This window comes from Nicotiana attenuata, chromosome 8 (assembly GCF_001879085.1).
Source record: "Nicotiana attenuata strain UT chromosome 8, NIATTr2, whole genome shotgun sequence".
Taxonomy (NCBI): Eukaryota; Viridiplantae; Streptophyta; class Magnoliopsida; order Solanales; family Solanaceae; genus Nicotiana; species Nicotiana attenuata.
The window spans coordinates 40,667,369-40,690,447 of NC_031996.1; the positions used below are offsets into that span (position 1 = coordinate 40,667,369).

The window sequence follows — 23,079 nt, forward strand, 5'->3', positions numbered from 1 at the left end:
TATTATATGTTAAGATCTACTAAATTGTTATATCTTTTTCGAATATGAAGTGATTATTATTATTTAGGTATCATATTGATTTTATGTTTGACTAAATTCGGTTAACATTGAAAGTGTACATCAACGAAACATTATTGTTAGTCGACTAAATAACTATTATGTGTTACTAAGAAAATTCTCCCGCAAAAATATTTTAATAAATAATATGTCTGTCAATTTTTTTATATTTTTACTAAACATATATTTACTTATCAAATTTAGCAAAGTAAGATTGAAATAATATTTAAGTAACAAAAACACGAAAAACCAGAAAAATACGTCAGAACCGAACCAATCCAAACCGATATAGTTGGTTTAGTCTGATTTTAATAAAAATCAAATCAACCGATCCATGTACACCCCTACTCTCTATAATAGGCATTTGACAATCCAAATGTACCTAACCTCTATAATGACATATTAACATATAATATGTCTTGTCAGTGTATATAACATAAACCCTTGCGGATACTATATATATTGAATTGATCGTCACCACTATCCAGATTTCTTTTTTCCTGTTTATCGTCCTATGCGTCTTAGAATCAGTAGTGTGGCGGCTAAGAAATAAATTCATAAAAAGGAAAAGTGGAAGAAAAGTATGACTGGACTTTGTAATAAGATAATATCTCATTGTTTAGTACCGTCATAACCCTTGATTATGTCATAACATCTTGTACTAATTTACATTATGAAAAACGTAATCATGACGATTGCCCACGAAATTCTATCCCTCCCAACTATTTGTTTCAAATTTTTGCAAGCCAAATTAACTTGAACCAATATATTAGACATTTGGCTCAACGCCAGATTACTTTACAAAATTTGTGCAACTCATTCAACCAAATGCAAATGGTATACATATTTGCTTACAACTTAAGGTGAAAATAGATAATGAGATTGCTGGTGTGAAATAATACGAATATCAAACCATTTATATATCTCTAACAAGAGTATATGAAATAGTGAAAGATAGGGTATAATGGAAGAAAAAGATGTATGTGTAGGCGAAGGTGAGACAGATTATTTACTTACGGTCCGATGCTTTCTAGGAGTCTTTTAACCTTATCGGAGAATTTTATGCCAAAACACATATAGTCAGAATTTTCGTTAAGGGGTGTCAAAATACATAAAAGTAAACATACCAGGAAATTAAGGGGAGTCAATACATAATATATATATGTATAATTTATTTTTTTACCTACCTATACAGTATATTTTTCCCGCGAAGGAGTATCATTTGACACCCCTTCCTATAAGGTGGCTCCTCCACTGTAGTCGATCTCAAAAACTTAAGATAATTATAAGTGTTCTAACAAGGGATATGAAGTTGCTTACTAGGCAATATTGGATTAAGTTGCCAGGTCAGATTTATGAGCAATTTGGATACTAAACTAGTTGTAAGAACCCTAATGTTTGGTTCAAACGCACTAAGAAGCTGTCAAATAAAGTAAATGCTCTAGTCATATGTATGTATCCAGTGAGAATACGTAGAACTTGATTAAAAAAGTACGAAACCAGATTCAAAATCTGGGAGAAAAGCACTCAGCTTCTTATTTATTTCGTTAACTTTTGCTTGGCTACTTGGAATTGAACCTTATTTGAATACATGCTCTATTAGGATTTGGTAGGTGAATTCCAATATTTGTCATCCACTTGGAGTTTTCAAAGGCATTATTATTTGATCGGTGTTCCTCTAATCAATAGCATTTTCATTTGTACAATGATTACTTTGATTAGAGATTACCATACAATAAAGTGACGATGTAAGGAGCATGTTTAGCTGATTAAAAGTAATTGATGAGCATCAAGTGATAAAAATTATTTACATGTTCGGAGATTCTTTTTTTTTTTTTTTTTTTTTTGGTTAAAGTGAATGAAATGAACTTAGGGGTTTTAAAGTATTTATACATGAAAAAGAACGAACGACGAAAGTTGAATGAAGAATTAAGGACTTTGTTCTGTAGGGTATTTTGGAGTTTGAAAATTATTAGGAATAAAATAGTAGAAATTTTGATGAAACCAAAAGTGTTTTTAACTGAACGATTATAAGTTGCTAGTGACAAACGTGTGATATTTGACTGACTTTAGCTTATAAATACTTAACTTGTAAGTATTTTTTTTTATTGAACAAATGTAAAGATAAGCCAAAAAGTGCTCGATTGACCAACTTATAAACCTGTCCAAACAACATTTTTATCTTCTATCCTCTTAAGATGGCTGTTGTCTAAATGACACTATACACATTGATGCAATAGTTACCAAGTTTTTCTATTAGGTACTTTCAGAAGTTGAAGACTCCTATTTGTCACTATACAAATCTCAATGCAAATAACTTAAATAGAAAGGTAGTTCCATAATACATTGTTTATCAGTAGTTCAGAAATAATAAGAATAAAGTTTATTCTAATTTACATCTGGGTCGATTTAGTTTTATTCAAGTCGGAACCAAATAAATATAAAATCTTTAAGCTTCAAACAAACTCCACTCATCTTCAAGACTATCAGATTAAGGAATTAATTAACCCGCCCAAAGAAAATCTACGAAGTTAGTAAACAGTCCGTGCACAAAATATCCTGTATTCAGGGAAGGACCGCACACTAAGGGGTGTGATGTAGACAGTCTATCCTAATGCAAGCATTAGTGGCTGCTTCCACAGCTCGAACCGGTCACAAGAAGAAAACTTTACCGTTGCTCCAAAACAACTTTACGAAGTTAGTAAACAGTGTCTGCAAAATTCTAACAAGAACCTGGCATTGCCCATCTTCCCAAGTGAGCTTTTATAATGCAAGTCAAGGCATGTTAACACCAAGTTACCGACCCTCTCAAATTCACATAAAAGTCACAATAAGGAGCATAATAAATTTGCAATTCAGATCCTGTACTTGGCACCATATATGAGAAGATGAACCAGAAAAATAGATCAAGAAGCTGACAGTAAGCACCAAGAGCAAACACAGTACCGAATTCTTGGACAGTGACCCTAATGGGCTTGAACTGAAAGCAAAATTCCACTTTCCATGAATGGGTCCAATCCACTATGAAAAATTATGTAAACACTTGTAAAGCTTAGAGAAATCAGTTATAAAAGTTCAAATTCAAGCTGTCACTCTTTAGTATCTGCTTCATACACTTGTCTTTTTAGGATAAATGGAGAAGGTCAGCAATTATGAGCTTAGAAACTCAAACAGTAAAAAGTCAGAGAGAAAAGTTATAATGAAGCTACTACTCAACCAGCAAAAAGGTAACAATCAAAAGTTGTTTTTGCGAGTTGTAAAGCAAAATCCCCACCAAGTTAAACTAGAAATTTCCTCTCTCCAGATGTCTCTCTTTCCAAGTTTTGCACCAGGAAGAGAGACAATTATTGAAATGGTGGAGCGCCCACGAAAAGAACTAGCAATTTCAGTTCTAGAATACGTAGTTGGTCATGTAGTGCGTACCATTCAGTTAAATTAAATATGGGAATCAACAACATTAAGTAAATGGTGGAGATGAATGAAGACTTATGCAGATGCAATCATCTGTCTGATTGAGGAATATGATGGATTGATGGAAAGTCCAGATGGAAGGTCTCAATTTATCTGCCAAGAAAACCTTCGCTAGTCATTGTTACAAAAGAAAGATGGACTAAATGAAGTAATTGATGCTTCATCATTCAACAACGAAATATCAGTCTCATTGTTTTGCCTTTCTGAGGTCTCCACTTAAAAATTGGTGTACAGAGACTTGCAGTTGAAATATCATACTGAAATGTTGGAACATCTAAGAACTAAACTGTCTAAATAGCTCCAATCTTTACACGCGTTCTATAAGATATTCCGCTGAGCTAACACAGAATGCAGAATCTAAGTGACTAAGATCCGTATAAAACAATTACAATAGCTGTCACAATTGGGGACCTCACACAAAGTTCGAGGAAATCTGTGGATAAAAGGGAGTGCTCACAACGAGAAATAGCCTTGTTGATGAATTGCCGGTGAAAGGTAGGTGCCAAATGTAACCCTGAACCTAGAAATCAATTATCAGGTCTGAGATTGCTTACTTTGCGAAGCAAAATAATATTAGTTAGTGAATTCTTACCTCAATCCTGTGGTTTCATGGCTGATGGGACTTTTGACTACTTTTAGATAAGTTGGGCCTTCTTTAGATCAGATATAACTCCTCTATCTTCTCTTCCCCTCTCATTGTATAGAACCTTTAAACATTTAAGTTAAAATGTAAACTGCAGGTCCTTTCATATCCGGAAGCAAGTAAAAACAAAAGTTGATAGTTATTTCATGGAGATACCTTATCAATAATTCCATATTCTACTGCTTCACTAGGACTAAAGTACTTCGGACGTCTTATGTCTGCTTCAATCTCCTCAGGTGATTTTCCAATATGCTTTGAATACAATTTCACCTTAAAAATAAATGTGTGAAGTTAGAAAAAATAGGCTAATTAATACAGTGCTCATCTTCGATCCTGCAGAAATGTGTATCACAAAACAACAACAACAACAACCAAGTGAAATCCCACAAGTGGGGTCTGGGGAGGATAGTGTGTACGCAGACCTTACCCTACTGTGGAGGAGTAGAGAGGCTGTTTCCAATAGACCCTCGGCACAATAAGATGAAAACGAGACAATGTAGCAGTAACAGGTTATCACAAAACAGAAAATAGAAATCCTTAAAAAGTGCAAAGTTGTCCCTTAAACTTTTGTCACAGTACGCAAGCATTAGCTTAACAGAAATTTTAAAGATTACCAATTCCGCTTTGACATTCTTTACTTCTTTCCTCATGAGCTCGACATCTGTTGCTTGACCCTGAAACCGAGCAATTGGCTGCAAAGGTATATGCGTTAGCAATTCCATCTTTAATATCAGTCATGGTTGTGTTTGTAAGATTGCAATTTTTTTAGAGGAACTCAGGGACAGGTCAGTCTTATAGAGAATATTTTAGACGACATAATCAAGGAATGGGAAGAAAACAGGGAGAAAGGAACACAGAAACACAAAAGGTCTCCAAATGACCTGCTTAATCATAATTGTAGATGAGGGCAATGCAGCACGATTTCCTTTTGCACCAGCTGCTAAAAGCAAGGCAGCTTCTCCCCATGCATTTCCAACACAGAGAGTAAATATAGGTGGCTTGACATATCTGCAGCAAAAGTAAAGGTGTCTGTTGCAGGCTATAAGAAACAAAGGAGTCCCAGAAGAATAATGCTTTCATTAATTTCCTCAGGTGTAGCGGAAGCGAGGGCATAAGAGCAGAAATTTCAGAAGATGTTGATGTTGAGGGCACCTATAAATAATATGCATACAGAAATTTTTATGTCAACCATTATTGCAGTTAAAAAACGTGCTTTAATTTTCACACATTACTTGTTGAACTGCTAATAGAAAACTACACAAACTGTTGAATTGTGTGAACCACTGCATCTATAAGCTTAATGTGTTAGAGATTGGACACTTTAATTATTTTAGGCCCGACATGCCCCCTCACACGTAGCATGATTCTTTTTCTTAGGTTAAGCGTGTGAAAATATTTTTTAGATGGGTGGTGAGATTCAAACCAAGGACCATTGCTTGCTTTAATACTATGTTGAACTGTGTGAACCACCTCATCTAAAAAACTTAACTGTTACAGAGCAGACAATTTTATTAATTTATTTCAAATCCTTAATACAAACTTTAGCTGAATAAAAAAGATTTCAAGAATGGCTATAAATTATAAGCTCGCATAACGAATAGTTTAGTATGAAAAAGAAGAGTCTAAAGTCACATTTTGGTACAAGCAAGGAGCATTTAAACGTCTTGCAAATTGTGAGAGCCGCAAAATAGGAAACACAGATAGGCAATTGCTCATTTCGACTGGAGACCAACGTTTTCTATTGCAATACACTGTAAAATACTACACAACTTGGGTTTAAACCACCCACCCTCTTCTTTCTGAAAATCCAAATTTTGATAAGCTAAAATATGATGCACGCCTCTTACCTTGTACATATCACCCGGTATTTAATCCTACATATTCAGTTGCCAAAATAACTTGACAGTGCATTCTCTAGTTGCTTCTTGCCATGTGATTATAACGAAAACTAGAATATGGCAAGAACGCAAGCACAATGGCTCCAGTCCTCTGTACAATATACTTTTTTATAAGCTGTTCCAAATATGCTTCTGAGTGAAGATCCTTCGGAACAAATATACAGAACCATACTTATCAGCAGATGAGCCAATCAGAGCTTTCTCATTTTCTGGTGCACCTTTATCACATCAATTTATGACTTGAGAGAGGCTAACCAAGGTCGAACACTTTCACATCTTTTTTTCTTTTTTCCCATGGTAAAGATATATTTAGAATGGCAAGTCCAAAATAACCACCAGACAAATCTCAAGCATCCATTCAAAATCTATCTTGTTGAAGAACCAAAATCCTATCTACACAAAAATCTTACCGTTCAAGTCTTTTATCACAGAATCACTACCAGAAAAACAAATTAGTAATAAAAAAAACAACACTAAAGAGACATCTTCAAATATGACTCGAATGAGCAAAATGGATAGAGAAGCAATATGTGACCTCATAACATCATATATAGCAAAAGCCTCTGTCTCATAACCCAACTTCTCACCACCCTGTAAAATAGAAAATTATCTGAAAGTAAGTATGATAAAAACATGTTCGAATTATACGTAATCAAAAGTAAATAGGGTTCAAATTAAGTCTAGTAGAAACTCAAACTGAGCTTACAACAGCTATATGTTTAGGATCTCATAGAACTGCCTGTATAGTGCATTTCTGAAACTAGACATGCAGCAAGAGTGGCTTTCACAATCAATTGTCAATATCACACTCACTTTCCTTCAAGTTGGAAGAATATAAGGGTCAAATTGGTAAAACAAAAGGGTCTTAGTTGTTTCTAACATGATCCTAACATAGATCAAGCACAGTGCCTGAAGCAATAAATTATAGCCAGTTTGAGTTTATCCTCTAGCAAGCAATACCTACAGAAAAACCGCAGATTAGCAACTATTAAATGGGAGAAAACCCCTCTCTATTTGATACATTGATACCAAACTTCAACTTCTTGTATAAAGCTATCTCGTTGGAAAATTAGTGAAGCAAAAATTTCAATACAACCAGCTGCGTCTGACCGGAAAATCAAGCATATAAGATAATGGAAAATACAAGGCAAAATGAAAAGAAAGCAACCAGTTTTTACCTTGGTTGTGCCAGTAGAATTTACATAAAGATAGATTGGCTTTTCCTCATCCTCATACTGAAGGTAAAGAAATTCAGCTAGTATCAATTCCGTCACTGATGGAACTAGAGACATGCCCAAGTAAACTATTCGATTCTTATACAAGTAAGATGCTAAATCTGGAGGAGGTTGTTCCCATGCACTTCCCCTTGAGAAAGGAATAACCTGTCACCAAAAATGTGCACAAGTTTAGAGCACTAAAGTCCCAGTACAAAATACCAATACTACTTTCTGTTAAAAATTTCCATCACATTAATGAGGAAAAATAGGTACATACAAAAGTGTTCTTTTTTTTCTTTTTGACCTGTAGGTATCAGTCAAAAGTTTGTGATTTTAATGCATCAGCTGATAACAATTGAAATAATAATTCCTCCAAGGCCGCTGCCTCCACTAATTTCTATTCTAGTGACCCAAAATCTTCAAGTCAATCGAGAAAATATCATCAGCAGTTAATGTAAATAAGCCTTTTTCTCCCATGTCACCAGACAATCCATCTAAAAATATTTACAGTGGATAAGAAACATAGAACCCAATGAATTGCAGATCACTTCCCCAAGGCACATCAAACCAGTTTGAACAGAGTTCCTAATTTAACAATTGTAGCCACATAAACTGTTCCACGTTTATTTTGCTTTATCGTAGTCCTATCTATTTTTTTCTTGTACCTCTGCTATCATCAAACTCTTCAATAAGGTCTTTTGTTCAGGCCACACAGCGACTTAAAACTTTAATGCAGCCAGAAATAAAATTCTTCAGATCAAATGGATTATCCCTGACCATGTTAATCTTTTTTTTCTTCTATTTTTTTTATGAAAAGGTAGGAAGTTTATTAAATAGTACCAAGTACTGAAAATAGAGCATCCTTCTATAGATTGAAGAACTGCCTAAGATGTAAAAGTGAGTCCAAATAACAATACTCTTCTTACTCCACACATAAAGTCAAACCTCTCTATAACAGTCTCGTTTGTACCGACATTTTTTGGTTGCTATAGCGAAGTGCTATTATAGAGAACATATATTATAACATAACATGAAAAATTGGTTCCAGGAAAACTTGTCCGTTATAGTGAAGTGTTGTTATAGAGGATGACTGTTATAGAGAGGTTTGATTGTCCATACTTTTTAAACATCCGGCCTATACAATTGAAATATCGTCCCTCCTATCACTAAAGCACCTATTATTTCTCTCCATCCTAGCATTCCAGATGTGCAATTAGAAACAGCATTCCACAACTGTCCACTGCCATTGGAAAAGATCTGTTTATACCAGCTGCATAGAGCAAGCTTGATACTTCCTGGCACGACCCATTTGGTCCATGTTTCCTGACAATTTCAATCTTCAAACTACCTAAAGGTAGATAAAGCTGTTGAAACTTAATTGCAAAGTTTGGAGTTTAGTTGGCAATAACAGTTACCGGTTGGAAGTATTGTCAGACAACAATTGGATGTTTTCTAAATGTTTCCCACTGCCCATCATCTTCTACACCAGATTTGCAATGACTTCTGAGAATCCCTTTTTGTCAAAAGAGAATCATGTTCTTGACTACATATGGACAATAGCACAATATAGCTTTGGAGCATAAACACTCATCCATGATATCCAGAGACCAAATCTCTCAAAAGGAAGCACTGATTATTAATTTCTTCCTTTTTTATATGGACTTCAATTTAATTTAAACAATTAAACTCCCTCACCATAAACCATAAAGCTCTTCAACATATTCTTGGGTGTTTACAGTCTGTTTGAGTAGTTTTGTAACAGTCCAGTCTGGGGTGTTACAAATTTAGCATCAAAATTCAATTACTCAACCCATCCTATGTATTTCAAAAAAAAAAAATAATCATACCAGAAAACAAAGAGGCGTAACCCGTCATCTGGTATGATGGTTTCATTTTCCTAGTTGACTAACTCATGTTTTGGATGCTTTGACATATGCAGGAGAGATCTTAACTTTTATATGCTGTGAAGTTAGCTTAGTAATACATTTTCTAAGAATGTTTGGTTTAGTTTACTTTTTGGATGTCTTAAAATGGTTCGGATCTTTGAATATTTCTACACATATTCTCAATATCCACTTTATGGAACCTTTTTGTGCTACTATGATAAATATGGCACACAAACCAAATCGCTGAATTGCCATAGTTTTGAGCTGGCAGTTTCTACAAAACCAAACCAAACAATAAACCACTAAGTGCCAACATTTTAAAGGCTATCATATCCAAACAACTAAGGCAGATGAACTTTGAGTTTCTAAATTGTTCCTTTTTTTCTATAAAGATAGTGCTTGTCAGTGATCACCTTGACTATTCCACTGGGTATGTACTACCTCCCGCCAGCACAACTGCATCGGAACCCGGTAACTATACCCACCAAGGCTTAGGTAGATGGAAAGAAATCATCTACATTTTTATTTTATTTTTTGGGACCGCTGTTGAGATTTAAACCCCTGTCTCCTGTGTTTTTCATCCTAAGGACTTGTCGAGCTATCGCTGTAGCACCCCCGAGGGAGGACAACACTTATTAACAAAATTAATTTAATACTTGACTAATTTACTAACAATCACAATATGTCAATACTAATTAACAAACTCCTCAATTCTGCCCATATATCAATACTCAACCCCTCCCTACAATGTTTTTTTTATGACAAGTGGTGTCCGGGCCAGCTTGGCGCACCTCAACTATTCCGCCGGCTACCTACTACCTTCCACTAGCACAACCCCTCCCTAGTATGTTGCATCAACTAATGTGTGATTACCATATTTTACTAGCAAATAAGTTCCACCACGATAATTCATGGACCTACCCATCATTGCAGAGCTTCACCGGAGCAACACGCCATGTTAAAATTATCATCATTAAGTATTTCCCTTGTTTGTTCAGATTAAAAAATATGCCAATAGAAACAAAAGCTTGAAAAAAATTCCAATTCCTTTTAGATTGTACGTCTCAACCACTCCTTTTAAATTTACCGATCAGTAAAAAACAACAAATTGGAAGCCAAAGCCGACACTTACCATAGTGACAACGCCACGTTTGGGGCGAGAGCTAGAGGAAGAAGGGCGAAGAGAATCGGGTCGAATTCTATGACCCGAGAAGTCCGCGAGTACACTACCGCCAACGAATGGGGAGATAAAGCTCGTCGATAGAGAAGATTTCGGAGACGGCGAAAAACTCAGAGTCCGTTTGGGAGCTGACGAACGGCAGCTCGCCGGTGATGATAGCCGGACTCCCGTCGCCGGTGAAAATTGGGAAGCGATAGTCACAGCTTCCATTGTGTTTGGAACTCAGAGAGAGTGAAGAGTGAAGGATTGGATTAGAGTCTGGGGTTTGAATTGATGCAGACTCGGAGTAACCCGACTCGTATTAGACTCCGGGCCATACCACTTTGGGCCGATCCAATTCTCAAACAATTATGTATTGTATTTGCAGTCCGGTCCATGAGATCCATAAGCCCGTTTACAAATGTTCAAAAATTCAGAAAAATTTTCATAAAGCACTATCTTTTAGCAGTAATTAGCCATCTATAGATACCATTTGCTATATTAGGGATTATAGATACCTTTTCTGTGGTTATAAGATGTACTTAAGCTATTGTATTCATGAATACAGTAGCAAAAATAGGCGTGAATCAGGGAAGTCCAGCTAATCAGTTGTTGTATTCGAGTGTATTCATGGAGTGAAACATGGGATTACAGCTGGACAGATTTTGTATTCGACTGTACTCACGGCGTGAAATAGGGGATTACACTGTTTTTAAAACGAAAAGTGAATCAATTAACATAATAGACTCCTAATATAACTCAACAAACTCAATTATAACACATAAATTTTGTATTTTCAATTATAAAAAAGATTCTCAACCGAAAAATACCCCTGTCACGACCCAAACCCAGACCCGGTCGTGATGGCGCCTCTCGTGGGGACAAGGCCAGCCAACTAAACCCAATTCATCCTTATAAAAACAGTTGAACAGTTCATAAGCAGTTTAAATATGATTTAATGATAATAATTAGCGGAAAAACAACCCGACACAGCCCAAACCAATGTGTCACAAGTCACGAGCATCTATTAAAGTATGAATACAACAGTGAGGTCTAAAATATACAGAATAGGACTACTGAACGAAAGGGAGAAAAGCGGTGCTGCGTACGCTGGCAGTCACCTTGCTAAACTCTGATAACTCTGCCTCCGGTCAGCCAAAACCCGCTACCGGGTGTATAAATACTTGCATCTGCACACAAGGTGCAGGGAGTAAAGTGAGTACTCCAACTCAGTGAGTGATAAAGGTAAATAACAACTGAGCAGTAAGAAATCACGTATGGAAAATCATCATGCTGTATAGAAGCAGTATAAAACCCCTTGAGAAAAAAAAGCAGTGAAGCTGTGAAATCTTTAGAAAACATCTTAGCTCAGTTTAAACCTCTTTTGAAAATGACTTTTTCAACAATTATGCAAATGAATGCAAAACAATTAGTGCAGATAAGCACAGCAATCCGCCCCTCGGGCACAACAGTCACTCAACAGATAATGCCAGGCAATCAGATAGATACCCCGTGAAGTAACATAGACAACAGATAATGGCAGACAAATGAAACAATGTAAACACATAGATCAGTAACATATAGTAACTGCTGCGGCGTGCAACCCGATCCATATATTTCGTCGACGACGCTCACTGGGGGTGTGCAGACTCCGGCAGGGGCCCCTTACGGCCCAAGCGCAATATCAAGCCATCTTGTGGCATCAAATCTAGGCCCTTGGCCTAATGTCGGTACCAGTATAACACTGCTGCGGCGTGCAACCCGATCCAAAAGTATCCTCACAACACAGGCCCTCAGCCTTACTCAGTCAAAAATCACATAGGCCCCTCGGGCAACGGTAAAACACGATGCTCAGCCCAAAAAATAGTATTGGAAATATCATTTCAAGGGTTAAAGCAAAATAAACNTATATATATATATATATATATATATATATTGTTGCGGCATGCAGCCCGATCCAAAAGTAACCTCACAATACAGGCCCTCGGCCTAACTCAGTCAACAAAATCACATAAGCCACTCGGGCAACAATAAACTTGATGCTCAGCCCAAATTATTATTGAAAATATCATTTCAAGTGTTAAAGTAAGTAAACTTGGCTGAGTTTTGAAAACAGTGAAAAAAATACATGGCTGAGTTCAAGTATAAAATCAAAACAGTGAGGAAATATCAACAATCATCCCCGAAGGGGTTCAAATAGCTGGCACGAAGCCCAAATATGGCAATCAGCCCAAGTCATGATGATAACAAATAAGTTTCAATAAATTACACAGTAAAATCATCAATCGGGACGGACCAAGTCACAATCCCCAATGGTGCTTTACTCCACGCTCGCTATCCGGCGTGCAAATCACCTTAATATAGCACTACGATGTGCAATCCGGGATTTCAAACCCTCAGGATATCATTTACAATCATTACTCACCTCAAACCAGCCAAAGCTCTAGCTCGCTATGCCCTTGTCTCACAAATCGGCCTCCTCATGCGTCGAATCTGACCAAAACCAGAACGAGTACGTCACAATATGCTAAGGAACAAAGCCCAAGCGAAAACAATCGAAAAATATCTAAAATCCCGAAATTGGCAAAACTCGAGCCCCGGGCCCACTTCTCAAAACTCAGAAATTTTACATCAACGGGTTCCTTATCCTTCCACGAGTCCATACATATCAAAAACTCTCAAATCCGACCTCAAATGGCCCTTCAAATCCCAATTCGAAATATCAAAATCCCAAGCTCTAGTTCTTCCATTTTTTAGCTAAATTTCCATAAATTTCTAGGTTAATTTCACAATAAAATCACGTTTTAGGTTCATAAAACTTACCTCCAATCAATCCTCTTCGAATCCCTCTTCAATTCTCTCAAAGAGCTCTCAAAATGTTCAACAATGGTGGAAAAATGACTTAGGCTCGTGGATGAAATGTTTTAAAAACCCTTCTGCACAGCTATGATTTCCTTCTATGCGAACGTGATGGTCCTCTCGCGTTCGCGATGAACAAATATTCCTCTGACCAAAATTATCCTTCGCGAATGCGGTGTCCCACACGCGAACGCGATGCCCTGGGTTTCTGAACCTACGCGAACGCGGTCCCCTCTCCCGCGAATGCGAAGAGCATTTGCTCTGGAACCTTCTCGCGCCAAACAACTCTATGCGAACGCAAACACTGAAACGCGAACGCGATGGACAACCAAATGACCTTCCGCGAACGCGAGACTCAAACGCGATCGCGAAGGCAAAACTTGGACCTGCACTGCTGCTGCATTTTCTGCTATATTCTTCAACTCCAAACTTCCCGTTAGCCATCCGAAATCACCCCGAGGCCCCCGGGACCTCAACCAAAAGCATTAACACATCCTAAAACATCATTCAAACTTGTTCCAATCATCAAAACACCTCAAACAACATTAAAACCATCGAATTACATCGAATTCAAGCCTAAGTTCTTCTGAAACTCCCAAAACACGCATTTGATCAAAAACCCAACCAAATCACCTCCGAATGACCTAAAATTTTACACACACATCCCAAATCACACAACGAAGCTACAGCAACTCTCAAAATTCCATTCCTACCCTCGGATCAAAATCTCACCTATCAACCGGAAATCGCCAAAATACTAACTTCGTCAATTCAAGTCTAATTCCACACCGGACCTCCAAAACCACTTCCAATCACGCTCCTAAGTCATAAATCACCCCTCGAAGCTAACTAAATCATAAAAATTCCGATCCGAGCTCATATACAAATAAGTCAACCCTTGGTCAAACCTTTCAAATTCAAAGCTTCAACTGAGACCGTTCCTTCAAATTTATCTCGATTTTTCCTGAAAACCAAAACCAACGATCTACATCAGTCAAAATACATTACACGGGGCAAGTCATGCCCGGGAACTGGAGATCAAAGTGCAAAAGCTCAAAACGACCGGCCGGGTCGTTACATCCTCCCCCACTTAAACACACGTTCGTCCTCGAACGCACTCAGAGTTGTTCCAAAAGCCAACCAATCACTGAATAACCTTGCCATGCATATACCTGGGGGTGATCCCACGTCACCCTATCTTATATAGGTCCGATAACATATAGAAACTGAAATTACACAACCCAGTCTGGCCCATAAGCCATGGAATCACATTCTTCACTTCTGAAACCAACAATTCGATCAAAATCTCACACTTATACTCTGAATAGGCCCGAACCAGCTGTAATAACCCCTGCCTGCAACCTCAAGTGCAATTATCTGATATACCACGTAACTCAAACACATGTAGTGATAACTTCCATTCACAGCAGTTGCACGCAACACCCGAATACCGGTAGAAAACCTCTTATCAACTAAAGTCTCATTCCAACACTCCATATACTGCCAATGATAAATGAAACACACAATAAACCATAGCCATTTCTCATATCAGCCATCCATAAGGTTACTCCTCCTTTGGCAAGGACCATAGCAAATTTCTGAACCGAACCTCGATATTTATCCATCAAAAAAGCTGAAATCAAATCCGTTTGTATTCATTACAGACCCAACGACCTCATCTAATCCAACACAATTACTCTGGTGACATGACACACCAAGACAGGCTAAAGCCATAACTTGCGCAGTCCGCGCACCAATAAGCAACAATCCGAACATGCTCACATCATGAAACTAACTCAAACGAAAGAGCTGTACCTCAAGCTCACCAGTATCATCACAACACACGGCTGATAACCCGCAAGGTCATATCTCCACATAGCTTCGCTGCAAATGCGCGATCCTAACCAAACATGGCTCCACATGGGACACCTCAAGTCACTATGCTCGAAATTGACAACCACGCACAATCTGATGTCTGGAACCAAGCAAATCATTACACCCTCGGTGAAACAAGTAACATATACCATGCAAGCCCGATAGTACATAACCGACACGCCATTTACTGAGCCACACCCAATTATTCTCCCTGCTTGACTTCCACTATGAACCCAAATAGAACCGCACCATGTGTGCCCATAACCAACAAATCTTAACATCTCGCAACACAGAAAGGAAACTCATAGATCTCCCAGATCACTAGTAAGATCAACAACGGTCGGAGCAACCGATCCCTCACAATACAATTCGGGGCCAGCCAAGCCGACTCAAACTAGAACACGCGTCCACATTGGCCTACCAACGAACTCTTTATTAAGGAAATCCTGAAGCTGTTTCTCACAACTCCTCAACTCTGACGGTGCCCGGCACCGAATCAATACCGAAATCAACAACCTTGCCCGGCGACATGCCCGGCCACAAGAAACGCATCCGAAAAGTCCCTCAACACCGGAACTGAATCAATGATAGCAACCTCTGTACTGACATCCATCACGAAGGCCCAATTAAGAAAGGCAATCCTTCCCAGCCGTTCGCTGGGTCTTCGAAATATAAACCACTCTACTAGAACATAATCCAACACACCTCGCCACTCAACCCGTGGCATTTCCGGCATAGCCCATAGCGCAATAGTCCAGAATAGCCCAACACTGAGACAACCAGTCTGAACTCCAACATCACATCCAAAATCTAACATATCAGCAAAGAAAGATCCACTCGAGCCTCCAAATCCCGAAAGCTGCTAAACGGTGCCGATTCACACGATCCACAACCACAACATAGCCTGCACATGAGAACTCACAGTCTCCAACTCCATATAGCACACGAATCATCGTACCTGAATCCCAATTTCGCCGTCCGAAAGCATACCACCTTAAATACCCCATCATCCCACGATAGATATTCTAAAATTTCCCTGTGCCACCAAGCACCCGAATATCACCAGTCGATCTAACAAGAAAGTGCCGCAATATTACCGAAGTGCCATCAACTTAATCACATTACCCTTTTTCTGAACATATACTATCGTCAAATCACTTCCAATTGGAAATATCATTCCCTTAACTATCCCAGGCTACCCGCTGCTCAAGAGCTTTATGAACTCCCTTTCAGAACTGAACTGTAGCCTACCACACGCAAGTCTCGGTCCTCCACAACATACCGCATATACCATACCCTCTGAGGATAACATGAAAACTTTATCTCCCTTCCGAGCCACAGATATCTATGCACTCAACTAGTCAAGAACTTTCCATTGGTCCCATCTAGAAGAAGAATCACTATACATCCCATGCTCCGCACGCCCATAGAAAATATACATCTCCAAACCACGGTAAAACCCAACAAGAACTCTCCCAATTCCATTTGCACAAACTAAACTGCCAGGACTGTATCCTTCTAACTAGACCAAGCTAAGCAAGCCGTCAAACCCAAGAGCATTGCTGCAAAATACTTGTACGAACTCATTACCTCGAACACACACAAAGAATTAATCATATCCTTACCACGTCGATCCGATCTACTATCAGGCTATCCTATCTATCTAAATTTCCTTCTGAATCATCTTCAACTTGATATTTCCCCTTGTTTTAGCACCACAATTCCTCAACCCAGGCTTACCACACGAGACCCAAGCATAAAACCACACTGTCCGAAACCTATAAATCGCCGAATACTCCCTTAAATATTCCCCAAAACACCACACTCCAGAATATTTTACTCTGCAGAACTTCCTGCGAATCTAAATTCGTTACCCTCACTTTCCTGATACTGGTACATAGAATCCCATAATTAACATAGAAATACCATAAACATGGACCTCTTCCAATGAAAACACAGTTTCTAACCACACACGCAACTTTAAAATACCCGATTGTTCTCTGTAGAATCTTGAACATATTAGAGCCATCCTCGCAAGTCATTCACCCTCATTCAAACTGCAATTTACCTGACCTAACGAACAGAACCACCCGTGCCTCATTAGCACTCCGATACCGTGATTCTCATACCCTATGAAGCATAATATAAACTTTGTCAAAATTTTCCTTTACTCTAGCCATAGCTAATTCACTCGCACACCCCAAACTGGAACCAACATAGCACCTAACCGTGCAATCAACTGCTCACAGCCGACTCCCCCACTTGGTTCGAAGCCATAGATCAAGATACACTCAATAACTCATAACACTTTTACTCTATTGATGCCACGATACCATAGTGAGATTAAACTCAAATCATTTATAAGTTTGTGAAAACACAGATCATCTAGTACTGTAAATCTACTACAAATCTCGCATTCATCCCCGCAACAGTTAAGCCCACTCTCTTAAGCGACCCGAAATTTCAAATTTCAACACGTACTTTTCAATTACACATGAGATCTTCTAACATACACATAGGGATCACACCACTTCAGAACACTCCGCAGGAGATAACCCACCTGCTTCGCCTCAATATAACATTTCTGTATACCTTCCACCGTCATAAACTGTCCGTAGTCACTTAGTCTTCCTGAGTCTGAACTCATACCGCAACATGGATTTTACTTCTCGAAACCAGAAAACATGAAAGATATCCTTCACACGCTCATAACTCAGGGCTATACCTCGAATGACGATGGAATTCAAATACCTAATAGTTCTCTTACCATCCAGCAGACCTTCGTCATCACTTCCAAGTCACGTAAATACATCTCGCAGTACTAACATACTCGTCACGTGGCTATCCAGCCGTCACTTCCACTAATAGGGACAATACCGAACATATAAGTTCAAAACACTTACTCACACACTCAGCACCTCGGTGCTCAAGCCATAGGCAAAGATCCGGCCTCAAGTCCTTCAGACTGGCCCAACATCAAACTCACAGAGATCACGTCTCGCCCCTCGATCAGGGAATCACAAGCCAACAAGGCACATCTGATACTGAGCGCTCATGCGCGCATACGAACGCGTGGAAAGAATTTCAAGAGTTACTTTTCAAGTTGAATCAGGGACGCACGATAAGAATTCAAGAATGCGAAGTTTTCCTAAAGGTTCTGCAGCCTCTCGAGGATAAATACAGACGTCTCCGTACCGATCCGCGAGATTCTACTAAACCTGCTCATGACTCGTGAGACCTATGTAACCTAGGCTATGATACCAACTTGTCACGACCCAAACCCAGACCCGGTCGTGATAGCGCCTCTCTTGGGGACAAGGCCAGCCAAATAAACCCAATTCATCCTTTTAAAAACAGTTCAACAGTTTATAAGCAGTTTAAATATGATTTAATGATAATAATTAGCGGAAGTACAACCCGACACAGCCCAAAACGGGGTGTCACAAGTCACGAGCATCTATTAAAGTATGAATACAACTGTGAGGCCTAAAATATACAGAATAGGACTACTGAACGAAAGGGAGAAAAGCGGTGCTGCGAACGCTGACAGTCACCTTGCTAAACTCCGATAACTCTGCCTCCGGTCAGCCAAAACCCGCTACCGGGTGTATAAATACCTGCATCTGCACACAAGGTGCAGGGAGTAAAGTGAGTACTCCAACTCAGTGAGTAATAAAGGTAAATAATAACTGAGCAGTAAGAAATCACGTAAGGCAAATCATCATGCTGTATAGAAGCAATATAAAACCCCTTGAGAAAAAAACAGTGAAGTTGTGAAATCTTTAGAGAACATCTTAGCTCAGTTCAAACCTCTTTTGAAAATGACTTTTTCAACGGTTATGCGAATGAATGCAAAACAATTAGTGCAGATAAGCACAGAAATCCGCCCCTCGGGCACAACACTCACTCAACAGATAATGCCAGGCAATCAGGTAGATACCCCGTGAAGTAACACAGACAACAGATAATGGTAGACAAATGAAATAAAGTAAACATATAGAAAAGTACTAGTACCGCTGCGGCGTGCAGCCTGATCCACATATCGCTGCGGCGTGCAGCCCGATCCACATATCGCTGCAGCGTGCAGCCCGATCCATTTATCGTCGACGGCGCTCACTGGGGGTGTGCAGACTCCGGGAGGGGCCCCTTACGGCCCAAGCGCAATATCAAGCCATCTCGTGGCATCAAATGTAGGCCCTTGGCCTCATACCAGTATCAGCATAACACTGCTACGGCGTGCAGCCCGACCAATATATATAAATATATATATATATATATATATATATATATATATATATATATATATATATATATATATATATATATATATATATATATATATATATATATTGTTGCGGCATGCAGCCCGATCCAAAAGTAACCTCACAATACAGGCCCTCGGCCTAACTCAGTCAACAAAATCACATAAGCCACTCGGGCAACAATAAACTTGATGCTCAGCCCAAATTATTATTGGAGATATCATTTCAAGTGTTAAAGCAACTAAACTTGGCTGAGTTTTGAAAACAGTGAAAAAAATACATGGCTGAGTTCAAGTATAAAATCAAAACAGTGAGGAAATATCAACAACCATCACCGAAGGGGTTCAAATAGCTGGCACGAAGCCCAAATATGGCAATCAGCTCAAGTGATGATAACAAATAAGTTTCAATCAATTACATAGTAAAATCATCAATCGGGACGGACTGAGTCGCAATCCCCAACGGTGCTCTACTCCACGCTCGCTATCCGGCGTACAAATCACCTCAATATAGCACTACGATGTGCAATCCGGGGTTTCAAACCCTCAGGATATCATTTACAATCATTACTCACCTCAAACCGGCCAAAGCTCTAGCTTGCTATGCCCTTGTCTCATAAATCGGCCTCCTCGCGCGTCGAATCTGACCAAAACCAGAACGAATACGTCACAATATGCTAAGGGAACAAAGCCCAAGCTAAAACAATTGAAAAATATCAAAAATCCCGAAATTGGCAAAACCCGAGCCCCGAGCCCACTTCTCGAAACTCAAAAATTTTCACATCAACGGGTTCTTTATCCTTTCACGAGTCCATACATATCAAAAACTCTCAAATCCGACCTCAAATGGCCCTTCAAATCCCAATTCAAAATCTCAAAATTCCAAGCTCTAGTTCTTCCATTTTTAGCTAAATTTCCATAAATTTCTAGGTTAATTTCACAATAAAATCACGTTTTTGGTTCATAAAACTTACCTCCAATCAATCCTCTTCGAATCCTCTTCAATTTCTCCCAAAGAGCTCTCAAAATGTTCAACAATGGTGGAAAAATGACTTAGGCTCATGGATGAAATGTTTTAAAAACCCTTCTGCCCAGCTGTGATTTCCTTCTATGCGAACGCGATGGCCCTCTCGCGTTCGTGATGAACAAATATTCCTCTGACCAAAATTACTCTTCGCGAACGCAGTGTCCCACACGCGAACGCGATGCCCTGGGTTTCTGAACCTACGCGAACGCGGTCCCCTCTCCCGCGAACGCGAAGAGCATTTGCTCTGGAACCTTCACGCGCCAAACAACTCTACGCGAACGCAACCACTGAAACGCGAACGCGATGGACAACCAAACGACCTTCCGCAAACGCGAGACTCAAACGCGATCGCGAAGGCAAAACTTGGACCTGCACTGCTGCTGCATTTTCTGCTATATTCTTCAACTCCAAACTTCCCGTTAGCCATCCGAAATCACCCCGAGGCCCCCGTGACCTCAACCAAAAGCACCAACACATCCTAAAACATCATTCAAACTTGTTCCAATCATCAAAACACCTCAAACAATACTAAAACCATCGAATTACATCGAATTCAAGCCTAAGTTCTTCTAAAACTCCCGAAACACGCATTTGATCAAAAACCCAATCAAATCACCTCCGAATGACCTGAAATTTTACACACACATCCCAAATCACACAACAAAGCTACAGCAACTCTCGGAATTCCATTCCGTCCCTCGGATCAAAATCTCACCTATCAACCGGAAATCGCCAAAATAGTAACTTCGCCAATTTAAGCCTAATTCCACACCGGACCTCCAAAACCACTTCCGATCACGCTCCTAAGTCATAAATCACCCCATGAAGCTAATCAAATCATAAAAATTCTGATCCGAGCTCATATACAAATAAGTCAACCCTTGGTCAAACCTTTCAAATTCTAAGCTTTCAACTGAGACTGTTCCTTCAAATTCATCCTGATTTTCCCTGAAAACCAAAACCAACGATCTACATCAGTCATAATACATTACACGGGGCAAGTCATGCCCGGGAACTGGCGATCAAAGTGCAAAAGCTCAAAACGGCCGGCTGGGTCGTTACAACCCCACAAACATAGCAATCTTCAGAGAAATTATATAATAATCTAAATACATAAATTATATTAATTAAAAAAAACATATGAACACATTCATGGCATATAGCGAGACAGTGAATACAATGAAATACATAGAATACAGCGGAATACATTGAAATACAATTAAAAAAAGACAGTGAATACAATGAAATACATGGAATACAACGAGATACATTGAATTACAATGGAAAAAAAAAGACAATGAATATAATCAAATACATGAAAATACATTGAAATATATTAATAGAAAATCAATTTGCTCAGCCCCAAACTCCGTCGTCTTTGTTCAAGAATAAACCGTAATTTCCGGCGAATCCGTCGCAGCAACGTTTGAAGGTACAACACGCGACACCTTTGAGATTTGAAGGTACAACACGCGACACCTTTTTTCATTACCTGCTACCCAAAAGATTTAATCTCGACCGTCCACTGTCCGCTGTTCCGTCGCCGCTGCTCCATCGGCCACTGTATCCAAGGCCTCCGCTAAGGTGAAATCTGTCAAAGTTCAAACGTTGGTTAACTCCCTTTCCCAAATCAGTTAGTTCGGTTAGGGATTTGATTTGCTTTTAAATCGCAATTCAATATTCGGTGCAAGAATTGATCAGAATGAAAAGAAAATAGGATGGGTGAGAGGAATTTTGAGATTGAGCATTGTGTTTTCAGGGAATGGGGGAAGAGAATGGGATGTATCGAAGTAGAGAGAGAAAGAAAATAGTGTAACTGAATAGCGTATTTAGTGGCTTATGGCTAGGAGGTAATCAAAATTAAATATTTTGTTATAAACCTTAAAAGGTATCTATAGGATATAATTTTTTTAAATGGTATTTATTTAAAAATACATAAGGTGTTAATCTTTGCTATAGGAGGTAAAAATTCCAAAAATTAACCGCAAAAAAATAAGAGTTTTAATTTTTATACTTTCAAACTAAAAGAATTTAACAATGACAAAACACTATTTTTAACAGGTAACTAAAGATGATTGCCTATAAAAAGTGTGTATTAAATTCAAATAACCATCACTCATTACTAAAATTATTTTTTTGAATCACAATTATCTGCAGAATTGGTTAATGTAGAACCACTTGAGAAAAGAAGGTATAAGTAAAAAATTTATACTATTACTAGTAATTCATTGGGTGGTGTTAAGGGTGGCAAAATGGTTAAAATAAAAGAGTTAACCACCCATATTATTCACTAGGTTGGATAATAAACTTTTCAAAAACGGGTCAAATATATAAACCATATTATCCATTTAGAAAATGGCTAATTATTGGATAACTAATGTGTTTAACTTTTACATTTATAAAGCCACAAATTGAGGGTTCTTCAAGTTTGGGAGACTAGGAATTCTCCCGAAAATGATCATATTCAAAAAGCCATGAACAATATGGTTACGCATATTATCCGCCGGGTAACTCATTTTTTATCCGTATTAAATATGAGTCGGGTCGAATAATTTATCTATTTTTTATCCGTTTTATTATCCTACCTTATCCTGTGTACCAGACGACCCCTAATGATTAAGAAATATTGTCGCACAAAAATGCAACAGAGGGAGTAGATAATTTTCTTGTTTTACTTGATCAAATGACTACTGTGTTGGTTGGAAAATGAACCCCAAAAAGAAAAT

General features: G+C 38.7%; 1 protein-coding gene across 2 annotated transcripts; it reads right to left on the reverse strand.

Moving 5' to 3' along the window:
• Nucleotides 3,669-10,622, reverse strand: LOC109231319 (ATP-dependent Clp protease proteolytic subunit-related protein 4, chloroplastic). Of its 2 annotated transcripts, none has more exons than XM_019396947.1 (8): nt 10,305-10,622; nt 7,248-7,451; nt 6,605-6,660; nt 5,053-5,179; nt 4,786-4,863; nt 4,328-4,441; nt 4,121-4,235; nt 3,669-4,042 (listed from the first exon to the last, which is right to left on the reverse strand). In XM_019396947.1, the coding sequence occupies exons 1-7, from the start codon at nt 10,560-10,562 to the stop codon at nt 4,164-4,166; spliced, it is 909 nt and encodes a 302-aa protein (XP_019252492.1). In that variant the 5' UTR covers nt 10,563-10,622; the 3' UTR covers nt 3,669-4,042; nt 4,121-4,163. The 2 variants fall into 2 exon arrangements, with proteins under 2 accessions (XP_019252492.1, XP_019252491.1); XM_019396946.1 differs by having other exon boundaries at nt 3,669-4,048.

Coding starts and splice junctions, on each gene's coding strand:
- LOC109231319 (XM_019396947.1), bottom strand. CDS start 10,562: ATGGAAGCTGTGACTATCGCTTCCCAATTTTCACCGGCGACGGGAGTC. Junction 4,864..5,052: donor CTACAATTATGATTAAGCAG/GTCATTTGGAGA, acceptor ATACCTTTGCAG/CCAATTGCTCGGTTTCAGGG. Junction 4,236..4,327: donor AATATGGAATTATTGATAAG/GTATCTCCATGA, acceptor AAATGTTTAAAG/GTTCTATACAATGAGAGGGG.